Below are 12,117 nucleotides of genomic sequence, written 5' to 3' on the forward strand. Positions count from 1 at the left end.
TTACATCTCGTCTGTTTGCGAACAGAAATCTCTGCTTAAAAGTGACCAGTTTGTTCAGTTCAGTGCGGCATTGAGTAATTTCCACCGATGGTTCTGATGTGTAGCGACTTGTTCTTGCTGCAAAGTGGTTTTGTTTGTTCACCTTCCCAAGTGGCTCATCTGTTCCCACTTGACAAAACTTCCAGCTTTCCATTGACATGTATTGCACAGTTATTCTGCAGCACATTGGAAATGTAGAGACAGCCTAAAGACAAGTAAGAACATAGAGTAAATAACACAGAGAATACTATTAATTATTTTATGCATTTTTACATTTTATTACATCAAAGCTTTAATTATTAACACGTTCTAGTAGACAAAACGAATCTCCCACAAGATGCTTTACAGAGCTGTAGAATCTGAAGTTGGGATCAAGCTCATGAAATGGAGAACTCGGAGCTTTGATTCGTGTGTGTTGTTTCCATGTTGCACTGGTGTTAATTTGCTATAGTGTGTGTATTGACCCTCCTCATTGTGGCAGAAAATAAAGGTGATTTCTGGAGGAGTCAGCATCCACAGTAAAAATTAATTGGCTTGTTTCTGTACCATCCCTTCAGTATGGGTAGATACACTGTCTATAGCAGTTGGTATTATTACATTGCTATGTCTGTTATTCTCCATTTTTGCTCCCAACACATGGCCCAGGTCCATGGGGGTTGGAAACATATGGAGTACCAGTTGTGTGAGTGGTCTGACTGGGATAGCACAGTTTGCTCTTACCCTCGTTCATACATTTTTAATTATTTTTATTTAGTGTTATTTTCAAATCCTTTGGCAGTTTACTTATTCTGCTATTGATTTTACTATGTAAATAATGGAATAATGTTAATCAAATTACGTATGTTTTCTTCTCTGGCCCAGAAAATAACCAGTGAATATGGGTTATTTAGTATTTGGCAAACAGTCATTTATTATGTGAACTGTCTTGATATCTTCCCCTGCCTTTTAAACTATAGAGCTGGGTGTTTTTATCATGTTACGCTGTCTTCATCTGTCCCACGGTGTGTCCTGTGTGTGAGCCTTGGTCACTTTCTGTATTAGTGCTAATTGCCTGCGAATGAACAGTTGCTGTTGAATAGACTGTCTGCAGGGCAGGTTTTTCTCGGATTCTGCCTCCTGTGATATCATAGATATCCCAAACTGGCATTTTCCATGCTGGTTTTCCCAAAGGATAGCGGAGCAAATGTGGTAAGAAAATCCAATGGTGTAAAATCACGGGGGCACATGGAGATTTGGGAGAGTCGGTGGCAAGAGGGTCGTGCCCGCTGGGAATAGATCACAGCGCTAATGGAGGTACCTCCTATGAAGTCTGTGCTCTGCAGAGCCGGGAGCAGCAGGAACAATGGGGTGGAACGGTGACTTATTTTAGCACAAAGTCGCCAGCTAATAGAAAATGTGAATCAGCTGGTCCCACCCTGCTGCTGATGGATGGCTGGAGATTAGGATCGCTGGGCTTAGGGTGTCTGTGCTTGGCACCGGGACAGGAAAATGTCTTTCTGTGTCGAGCACAGAAGCTCCCCCTCCTCACTGTCCCTGGGGAGGCATAAAAACCAGTAATAATTAAAAAATACATGGTGCTTTCAGGAGAAGCAAACTTTTCCTCTGCTGAGGAAAAGTAACTTTGTGGTTTGCTGAAAGGCTGGAAGAGAGGGAGACAGGCGCAGAACCGCTGTCCTGGTTCGGCACGGGCTGGAAACGCTCTGGGATCTGGATGCGGCGGAATTCAGTGGTACTGCCTGTAAACCATCGCGGCCCATCTAATGTGGGCTCTCCCAACCCCCCAGCTTGCTGCTGGAATTGGAATAAATTCCCTGCGGTTTAGCTACCAGTTTACCCAGGAGAAATCAGGCGTTTACCGTTTGGCTTTTTGTTCCTATTCTGATTAATGACGGAATAGTAGGAATTGTAATGTCGTGACGTTGCAGCATCATGGTACTTCTGTGCCCCTTGTGTACAGCACCCCCCTGGATATTAGTGTTTATTTTTCTAATAAAAGAACAACATTTGTTCTCAAAGACTTTTTGTCTCTCTAGGAGCAAGTGTGGCATTCATGCTGTTTCACATAGAAATTAAATCTATGAACTGGGTAAACACCATATTTTAAAATGGTAAAAAATCATACATACTGTAGCGAACAGTCTTGAATTAGTACATTTTAGTGGAAAGTCACACCCAAGCTTCCTGGGTTTTCTTGTCTGCTCAGCGATGGTAAATTTCCCACAAAAATTCAAGCACCCTTGTACTTTTGTATCGCTCACCGTTTCCCTTTGGTATCTTCATCTTCAATGCCAAGTCTTGAGTGAAGCTCTGGGAGAGAAAGAATCGGAGCCTTAGTGCTGTTGTCCACCAGGATCCTTGAATTTCCCTTTTCCTTTTCATATCCTTGCTTATTTAGCTGCTGGTTATTGTTCTTTTTATTGATGTATTACTGTAGTATATGAGAAATTTGACTTTAAAACGTGTACTATCTGCTCTTCTTGGTTAAGCCCGCGTTCTGGGGGAACTTGCTTTTAACCAGGATGGGGTATTTTGGGGTCTGTGCTGGGATTGCCCCTTGGTTATGAAAAAGTTGCACGATTCAAACTGGAGTGAGAATTTTATATCATGTCTTTGAACTGTTGAGGGAACATATGGATTCACCTCTTAGGCTTTAGACCAGAGTTGGTTGGGGGTTCAAATCTTTAGGGGGTTAGTTTGAAGGAAAATCAAGATCTGCCATTCCCACAAAACCAAGAGGGCGCTGGCAAAGGTTTGTATTTGCTTAACTTGATTTTAAAATGATGTGAAATACGACTCTAGTTTTCTCTTGCAGAAAGGACTCGAGACAGGAGAGAAAGTTCAGTGGAAGGAAGTTTCTGTCACAAACCTTTTTTGGTGTGGTTACGTGGAGGCAGAGGCTGTTGCCCTCCAGACGCTTTATTTTTGCAAAGCCTTGGCTGCCTGACAAATGTTCTTTGGGTAGGAAAACGCGCTCGGCTGGCAACAAGTGACTTGTACTGATAAAAAGGTAAAAGCAGGGCTGAGAGTGCTATTGTGAACAGCAGCGTCGCTTGGAGGAGTACGGTGTGGGAGTCCTGCTGAAAAACAGGCAGACGAGGTGCTGCGGAGAAAGTTTATCCCTCCGAACTGGTGCGTGGTGGCTGCGAATGTGGGTTTGCTGAACGGTGATGGGTCAGCAGCCCCTGCAGTGGGGGACAAGCAAATCATAGAGATAAAGAGCAACTGTTGTCCTTGATTTTGTGCTCCTGGGGACAGGCTGCTCACCAGTCAGCTCTTCGTTTGTGGGCAGAGAGACTCTTATTAACCCTCACACCATCTCCAAAATATCTGAATTTTACCTTTATGCAGCATTGCAGATGAATTCCAGTCTGACTCACAAAGTTCCTGGGATAAATCCCTTATGTTTGTCACGTTATTCGCTCTTAGGCTTTTGTGGACATGCAGGTTGAGTGCAGTAACTTTGAGACCGTAGAAGCGCATCATTCTTTCCTGCGTGACTCAGATGTTCTGCCTGTTTTGAAAGTGTTTGCACAAGCAGGATTTATCTTGGGATGGTCGTCACAGGGTCCTATTGTCAAGGATGCTCATAAATCAGTAGCTCTGTGGCTGGAACAAAAGGAGAAGGAAAACTCTGTGCCGTGCTCGCATGGCACAAGTTGCACCTTCTGCACTTTCAAACTTGTGTGGTGAAAAAATATCCGCGTGTCTCAGCTGTGATTGTTTCCCATTTTAAGCACAGTGGAATGTTTTCCTATGAGAATGGGCTTGTCCTTCCTAAAGATGCTTTCTCCGTGTTCCTCTGACACGAAGAAGAATGAATTTTCTCTGTATTTCAAACTTTTAAATGTATTTTTCTCATTATTCACCTTGCTCTTAGGCTTTGCTTATTTGGTGGTTGTCACGTTGTGCTTGTTTCTTCAGCAGTTCCATGTGTCACAGCCCTGGGATGGCATTGTTTTGGTCACAGCCCCTGTTCCCAAGTTGGGTGGTTTGCTGGATCGTGAGTGTTCTTATTTGAACTGGTTCTCATGGGGGCTGAGGCCGTCATGTAGCACTTTTAGCTTCTGGAGGATGGAAGAATCCCTTGCTGCTTAATAACAAGGTGTTATAATTGTTTGAATACCAGTGTGATCCAAGTGTCCCCGAGGAGACAAGTATTGTTGCAGGAGCAAGGTGTGAAAGCAGGGCAAGTTCTCAAGATTCTTATCAGAGCATCTCTTCTGAAGCCTGAATGGAAGAGGAAAAGCTTATCTTTCAGCATCTTTTAAAACTCTGTTTTTCTCTTACAGTAGGATAACAAGAGCAAGTGCGTTACCTGGGTGTTCAAATGGAAAGTCGTTGGCACCATTGCTCAATGGGTCCTTCCGGCCTTTCAGGAGAAGGATGAGATATTGTGGAGATCAGCACTAGTGAGTAACTGCAGAAAGCTGGAGAGAATAGTATTTCAATTAGTTGATGAGCAGCAATGACCCAGACCGTCCTTTAGGGAGCTTGATGCTTTCAAAAGCAGCAGTCGTGAAAATTACTTTTTTTTATTTTAACATTTATCAACCATATTTTGTCTTTTGATTCCTTATGAGTGAAAATGCCAACATTTAGTTTCCAGACTTTGTGTCAAGTTTGTAGTAGCTCAACCACATATTTAACTGAAGTGCTGAAGGAGGGAAAATGAACTTGCCCAGGAGAAAATAGGAACATCCACTGTGGTTGAGTTGGAGTTCTGGGGAGGTTTTCTTTGCTTGGGGAGGTGGTAAGTTCATGTGGGACGGCCAGAATATTCTTGTCTGGAAAGGTTATTGAGTTGTGGATTGTGTGTGAGCAACACCGGTGCTTTTATTCCCAATGAATCCTTTCCAGATATCAGTAATACCAGAATTCATTTTGCAGAGTTAGGTCTGTGCGTTGTACCTTGAATTTTCTGTTGCACGGTTGTAGTGCCACTAGGAACAAAGAGAAATAAATATGTTACCTGTTCAGATAGTTAGATTCTTCCATGTATCTTATTCCTAGATAAAAGATGTTTCGTTGGCTTGGGCTAATGTTTCATCTGCTATTTTCATATAGTGGCACTGTAGTTCCAGCAGGACAGCAAGTAAACACGGCGTGAATGCAATGACGCTTTCTGGGTGACCAATACAGGCTAAATGGGCACAAAGTGAGTAACAAGACCAAACAGAAAGTGTTTGGGAGCTGCCCGTGGTGAGCAGGGCTGTGTCTGCAGAACCTGCCATGGCACAAGTGCTGGATGTCACTCCAGCTACTGTAAACGTGCAGACGCCACAATTGATATTTTCTGCGCTTTGAAGTCTGAACATGAGTTTGTTTGGTTCTGCTTGGCTGCTGATGGTATGCCAAATAGAGCAATAATACAGAGATGAAGGCAATCAGGTGAATAAAAGTGCACAGCACATTCACCAGTTAAAATGCACTGTAAAGTGGGAATATAAAAGATGCATTTATTTACTGGTTCTTGTTTAGTTTTTGAGTAAAAGGGTTTGAGGAGCTCAGTGTGGGGGAAGGGGAGGCAAGGGCTGCATGCTCATTAAACAAATACCATTTCTGTTAAAGAGTACTGAGAAGAGAGTGGTGATGTTTAATGACTGACACAACATATGGATTAATGCGATAGAGTAAACTTGTCATAAAAGTGTACCAGCTAAGTCGTAGAATTTGCTTGCTTACTCATATGAAAAGATCGGTGTTTTGTTCACTCACCAAGAAAAGAGCGGCCTGCTCTGCATGACTGGGTAGTAGAATTTTGCAAGGTTTGAGTAACACCTATGGTTATTATTTATATTATTAAATTTAAAATGCAGACATGCTTTTGAGTCTTACAAGTGTGTGGACAGCTGGTCTTGATTTTTCTGAGGTTGTGTAAGAGTCACCTGTGGGGGAATCAGTTTGTCAGCAAGGCAACCAATACACCGTTTTATTTATTGGATACAAAAAGAAATTAAGAATCTTTCTTATGTTGCAAAATCAAGCACTTGAAAGTTGGGAAATACCAGATTTACAGTTGCCTATGCAACATTAATTCTGTTCCCCTGTGTCTCTACCCCCTGCACTCAATAAGGCAGCGTTCCTGGGAAATGTTTGAGGATGTGGTCATGTAAAGAGTGTATCATGGGGCATATCAAAGAGGGACAGGAATAAGGTTGTGTGGACATCTGGCATTTCTTAAGTGCCCGATTCTGCAATTTAAATAGCTTGGGTTTTATATAAATGTAATTTCCTAGGCAATTTTTAAAGTAGGAAGGTAAAACTAAACCTACATATTGTTGAACTGTAACCATCCCTCTACCGTGCACCTTCACTTAGGGTTGAGTTAGAAATATCCAGCAGTGTAGCACAAACCTTGTGAACAACCAAATAGCAGAAAGAAACTGTTATCCAAGAGAGATGATGGACTGTTGGGCTTTGGGCAGAGGAGTTAGAGACTCGGAATGTCTGTCTGTCCATCCACAGGATGTCTGTTTGTCCGTGGGATGCGAGTCTATATCAAGAGTCGGCTCCATCTTCTCCCTTGACATCAGTTGCTTCAGGCAGGGTATTTATGGCTCCTTGTTAGACATTCTCAAATACAATCATTGCTTTATTCAGAAAGGAAGATGTTTCTTGAATACAAAAACCATAGGCTAGGGAGAGAAGGGACAAACCTTTTCTAAAACCCAAAGTTAGTGGATATGCAGAGATGTTTGTGTGACGGCTTCTTGTTATATTAAAGCAGCGATAATGAGACATGAAGGGCTGAAGGAGATGAACTTCTCATGCTTGTTCCATCCTTCTGGATGGGTGTTCAAAGACAGAAGTTTAGTTTGTTTGCTTGGCGGATGGTGAGAAGAAGGTGTTTAGAGCCCAGCACGCAACCAAAGCTTCTAGTGGTGGAGGCAATGGCAGAAAGAAGAGTCTTTAGTGGTTTATGCTGGTGTAAGCTCTTGCAAAAACAGCTGTTGTGACTGAATTATTCTTTCTTTATACCAAGTTGTTCACTTAGTTCTCAATGACAAACTAAAAGCCTGAACAGCCTTTGGAGAGTCCACAAAGCCGCAAACCCAGTTGTCAGTGAAGATCTTCTGGGTTCCTTTCTCCTTCACCCTTTTGCAGCCTGATGTACCATCATTTTTTCAATGAGTGAAGCCACGTTTTAAAAAAGAATAGGAATTTGCAGCCTCCAAAATATTCCCATTTCTGACAGAGAAATGAAAAGTGTTCAAAACTGTTTTCTAGAAATAAATGAGCTGTCACTGCTCATGATGAAGGTGTCTCAAGTGTACTTTTTCCAAAGTACAAAAAAGCAATAAAAATACTTGGTATTTTCAGTGTTAGTCATAGGTTCTTTTTGTTCTTTTTCTCTCCTCCTGTTGTTTTCTGCTTTAGTTTCAATGGGCCATTTTTCAGTTTGCTGAGAATAACCTTCAGACCTGTTTTTATCCTTTTAAAAAAGTTGTTTTATTTCTGTTTAAAACTCTATAATTTTAGATTAAATCGGAGAGGGCTCCTCTCTCTGTCTCTTCCTGCTGTTGAATATTCAGTGCTTATACTTTCTCTGTCTCAAGTCTTTTCTTGTTACGAATTTCATTCTGGAACTGCTCAGTCTCCTCCTGTGTGTTTCTCTTCTGATCCCCTTATTTCTTTTTCCACAGATATGTTAAGACATGGAGTTAATTGCTCTTAAAATGTGTGTGATGGAGTTTGAGAGGGTGTTCAGATTACAATATTTCCTAAGTTACCTTAAAAACGAGGGTGGTTTACCAGGCCGGGCGGTATAGCTGCCTATCCCAGCTCAAAGCGAAATCCCAGAGTTGTTGTTCCTTGAAATTATACTATAGTTTGCACTGAATACCGACATGTATAACATTAACAGCAGTTTTACAAACAATATACAGTAGCATAAGTACTGCTTAGATGGGGAATGTGCGATGGTTAGTTTCTTCGGTGAACTTCTTGGTGTAAGTAAAAGCGCCGTGTGCTGGCGATGCACATCCTTCACCTATGGTTATAAAGTGCTGTTTACTTTTTTCCTGCAAACACAAAAGCCAAGCGGGAAGGGATATTTCATAAACTCGTTGCTATTGTGTCCTCTGCTCTGAGCCATAAAACAAGAGTAACAGAGACATTCCCTTTGAACTTGAAATCCCTTTCGAAGCTGCTGATCCCACCGAAGCGAGAGGGGGAGACTATACCAGCCAGAAAATTTTTCTCTTCTGGCTATTTCTCCCTCTCCCGCCCCCATTTTCTTTTTTTAAAGTCCTTAAGTGAGTTTGATGCTGCACCTCTGCCCATAAATTTAAAACAATATTATCGTAATGTAGGTCAGTGAACTGAAACGCCACTGTACACCATGGGGGATTAAAGTCAGCGAGGCGCAGGCCTCTCCCACTCCCACTAGGTCGTATGACAATATAAACAAGAAATGCAAGGAGCCTTCAGCTTTTTCTTGCCCTAATCCTTTGTTTATGCAGCACTTAAACTGACTTTTGGGGTCGTCTCTGTCTGGCATTAAAGCCCTAAAGCTTTTTGAAGTTTCCCTGAAGTTAATAAAATTAGTCTGCCCTCATCGCTAGGCCCCTTGCTGCTGGTTCAGAGCAGGCCGTGTATCCCTTACTGTCTTTACGGCATTCGGCTTTTTAAGTTAATAATATTTTATAACAAAAAAAAAAAAAAAAAAAGAGTGTTTGAGAGAAAAGCAGGAAAGATCTCCCAAAAGGCTGTTCAGCTAATAGGCAAAGTGATTGCCATTGTAGATGTTCTGAGAACTCAAAGGGGATTAACTTAAAATCCAGCGATTGGAGGTGAATTGCTGGTAAAGTAATTGGAAGTGTTGAGTTTCAGTTGGAGAGAACAACATGCATTTCTGTGGCTTTTTACAAAGCAAGACTAAAACAACAAAAAAAATTCTTTATTTTTGTAAAATGGTCTTGAAGTTGAGAAAATGAAGTTTCCTTCACAGCAATTCTTTCTCTTTTACCCATGGATTTTACTGCAAAGAGTGGCCACTTATCTTAGTTTTTGTTACATCGGAGACTCTCTCATTATTTAGTCTTTAGGGATAAATCGATGATATGGTAATTGGGGGAGGAAGGGACATGGGTGACACGGGATGGGATGTGTAGTATTTAGTGTGCAAGACTGAGACTTCAGCTCATAAAGGCTTTATTCCAAACAGCCACTCAGGCAGGTCACTGGTCACTTATTATCTCAAGCAGTTGTTTTCCTAATGGCCAACAGAGATGCCCAAGGAATAATGGTGATACAGGCAGAACATCTAAATCGGCTAAAGGAGGGATTATTATTATGATTTTATTATATTTGTTTACAAATTAACCTTTGGAGTGTGAGGAACAGCTCAGCTGGAGCCATTGGTTACTTTGCTAAACCGTGTGTACAAGAGCAAGACCCTAAAAAGAGGCACATTTACTTACAGAAGATGAGGGGTTTTAAAATCTAAAGGTGTTGAGTATGCCATATCTAAAGGGTGATAGATTTCGTTGCTGTTATAATCATAAACAGCAGGTTATCATTATGAGTTTACTCAAAGGCACATGGTGCCTGTAACACTTGTTCACAAGAATCGTTCTGAGTTGTTTCCGACCATCTTGCTGGGGAGGCTCGAACCTCATTGCTCACCCTGTAATTCTTTTTTTAATTAAGGATACCTTTGAAGTGCTCTTGAAAAAATATAAGGTGTTTATGTTGTCTGTAGAGTTGGCTTCCTGTGCTGTTTTGTGGGATAACTATAAAAATAATAGATATATGGAAGATCCTCACTGGAGTGTAAGAGACCGTCTGTATTTCAAACGCAGGGGTAAGGAGCACATGGCCAGTGGTGGAGGAGAGGGATGTTTGGTTGTAAAATTCTTGTTTTAGGAATAACAGATTGTATGGGAAGAAGTAATATTTTTATTTCATCAGCTAATGCAACTGGAAAAATTAAGGTTTTGAGAATTTTAAGTTCGTCTTGAGTTGGAATTAATTTCTAGTCTTCGATTTCAGACCTGAAGAAAGGCAAGTGTGCCTGAAAGCTTATCTTCCCTCTCTGCCACCACCTATTATCAGTTGCTATAGTGAAAGACGTTCAGTTTTAAATTTAAGCCAGAGGTTGCCAAGCAGTTATATTAATATTACCGTTAATGGTCCACAAGGTATTTTGAAGCGTGGTTTTTTGGGGATGGGAGAGGACAGGCACCCAAAAAACCCCCAAAGAAACAAAACAAAAAACCCACAGAACACACACAAACCCACAAACCCAAACACACAAAACCACCACAGCAACCACCAGAAACATGACCTTGTGGGAAAAGATGGGTGGTTGTTCTCGTTTCCACATGGAAAAAGGGCTGCAGAGGCTTCTCATCCTCCTGGTCCCTGGTGCTGCGCAGCCCTTGCAAGGCTGTTGATAGCTTAGTGAATAAACCAAAAAAAACCCCCAAAATTAGCTTTCTCAGGTTAGATTTACCACCATACTGCCATTGGCATGAAAATAGAGGCATACCGGTGTAACAAAATACTAAACAAGAAGGTCCTCCTGTTTGTGGAAGAGGCTTTGAGGATGGAGAGTAGCTCAACAAACCTGCAATACTTGGAGTCATCAGTTAAACTGAATAAAGGGCAGTGTTCAAAATTGGTTATAATCCTTTGCCATTCTAAGTCACTTCGATCTTTGAAACCCTTAGGTTTATCTATTATAAAAGTAGCTCTTAAAATATGAAGAAGAGCAGCAACTTTTGCCACTAAAAAAAAAAATAAATCTTGGAAAGATTTAAAGTGATATCCCCTTATTTCTTGTGACAAATAAATAAACGCTCTTGCTATGGCTATGAGGTGGAGTAACTGCAGGCGTTAGGTGTACAAAGATATTCACACCTCCAGGATTAGGCTCACTTGACTGCACCTTCTACTTTTTAATGCCGAGGGGAGGGTTGTTTATCTCGCCTCACCCGCTGCCCTTGTGCCTCTTGTTCCTGATAGCTTAATTAAGAACTGGACTTGGAACGGCTCTTCCCACCGGGTTACAAACCTTGAAATTAAAATTGGATACAATGGTCATAAGGCTTTCAGTTTAACGAATCAAATACGTATGTAAAGGTGAATATCTAAAAGTCTCTACTTAGAAAATCTAAGTAATTCTGTATTTTCTTTGAAGTGTAGCTGTTGGAGGGCGGTTCTGGAGCTGGGAGCCGGAATGGTTTATGCAGGTGATAATATACTTAGCTGTAGGATGAGTAATGGAATGAACTTTTTGTGAGCATAGCTGCTTAAATGACTTTCACGGAGAGGTTTCAAAACAGAAAAGAGTTTAATTAACTGATCTTTAAAGCATTTTCTGATGCAGGTTTTGTTCTATCTCTATGAGTAGAAAGGAGGCGAAAGCAGAAATGTGTTAGTTCACTTATTTTTCTACAGTTTTTGACACAAATTGCCTTAATCTCAGCAGTTTAGATGGTCCATCTAGAGTTTTGTTCATTCTTAGGTATAAATAGTTTTCCAAGGGCAGGGGGGTAGAAGTCACCAGACTCAGCGTATCTCATAGGTATAATTTGGTTTGTCGCTTCAGATTGTAGGCTCACGAAGCCCCATTTCTCTTGCAGGTGATGGATGATTACAGCGTGATCGGTCGCTCGTTGTTCAAAAAGGAAACAAACATCCAGATTTTCGTGGGTCTAAAAGTCAAACTATCTACAGGAGAAGATGGAATAATAGACGGTGGTTTTGGACAGAGCGGCAAATTTAAAATCCGAATTCCAGGTAGGTGATTGTCAGCTAACAAGTGCTAATTGTGGCATCATAGAATAGTTTGGGTTGAAGGGACCCTTCCAGTGCCCCCCCTGCCATGAGCAGGGACATCTTCACCAGCTCAGGTTGCTCAGAGCCCCGTCCAGCCTGGCCTGGGGTGTCTCCAGGGATGGTTCATCCACCACCTCTCTGGCCAACCTGGGCCAGGCTCTCACCACCCTCAGCATAATGTTTTTTTCCTTATCTAATGTGAATCAACCCTTCTTTAGTTTTCTGTTGAGTGTAGATGCTGATCTTTTCATGTTGCAAGTCTGAACGTCACCAGTAGTTTCCAGAAATCTTGAA

The 12,117-nt window shown here is 41.6% G+C and overlaps 1 protein-coding gene across 1 annotated transcript in view; it reads left to right on the forward strand.

The window, feature by feature from the left end:
- The window catches only part of EEFSEC (eukaryotic elongation factor, selenocysteine-tRNA specific), a 103,713-nt gene that overhangs the window by 56,750 nt on the left and 34,846 nt on the right, over nt 1-12,117 (forward strand). The window contains exon 6 of the mRNA XM_082060016.1: nt 11,628-11,784. Coding sequence (XP_081916142.1) covers nt 11,628-11,784 — 157 coding nt within the window. The remainder of the gene's footprint in view (nt 1-11,627; nt 11,785-12,117) is intronic.

This window comes from Streptopelia decaocto (assembly GCF_964273445.1).
Source record: "Streptopelia decaocto genome assembly, chromosome: 8".
NCBI classification, from domain to species: Eukaryota; Metazoa; Chordata; class Aves; order Columbiformes; family Columbidae; genus Streptopelia; species Streptopelia decaocto.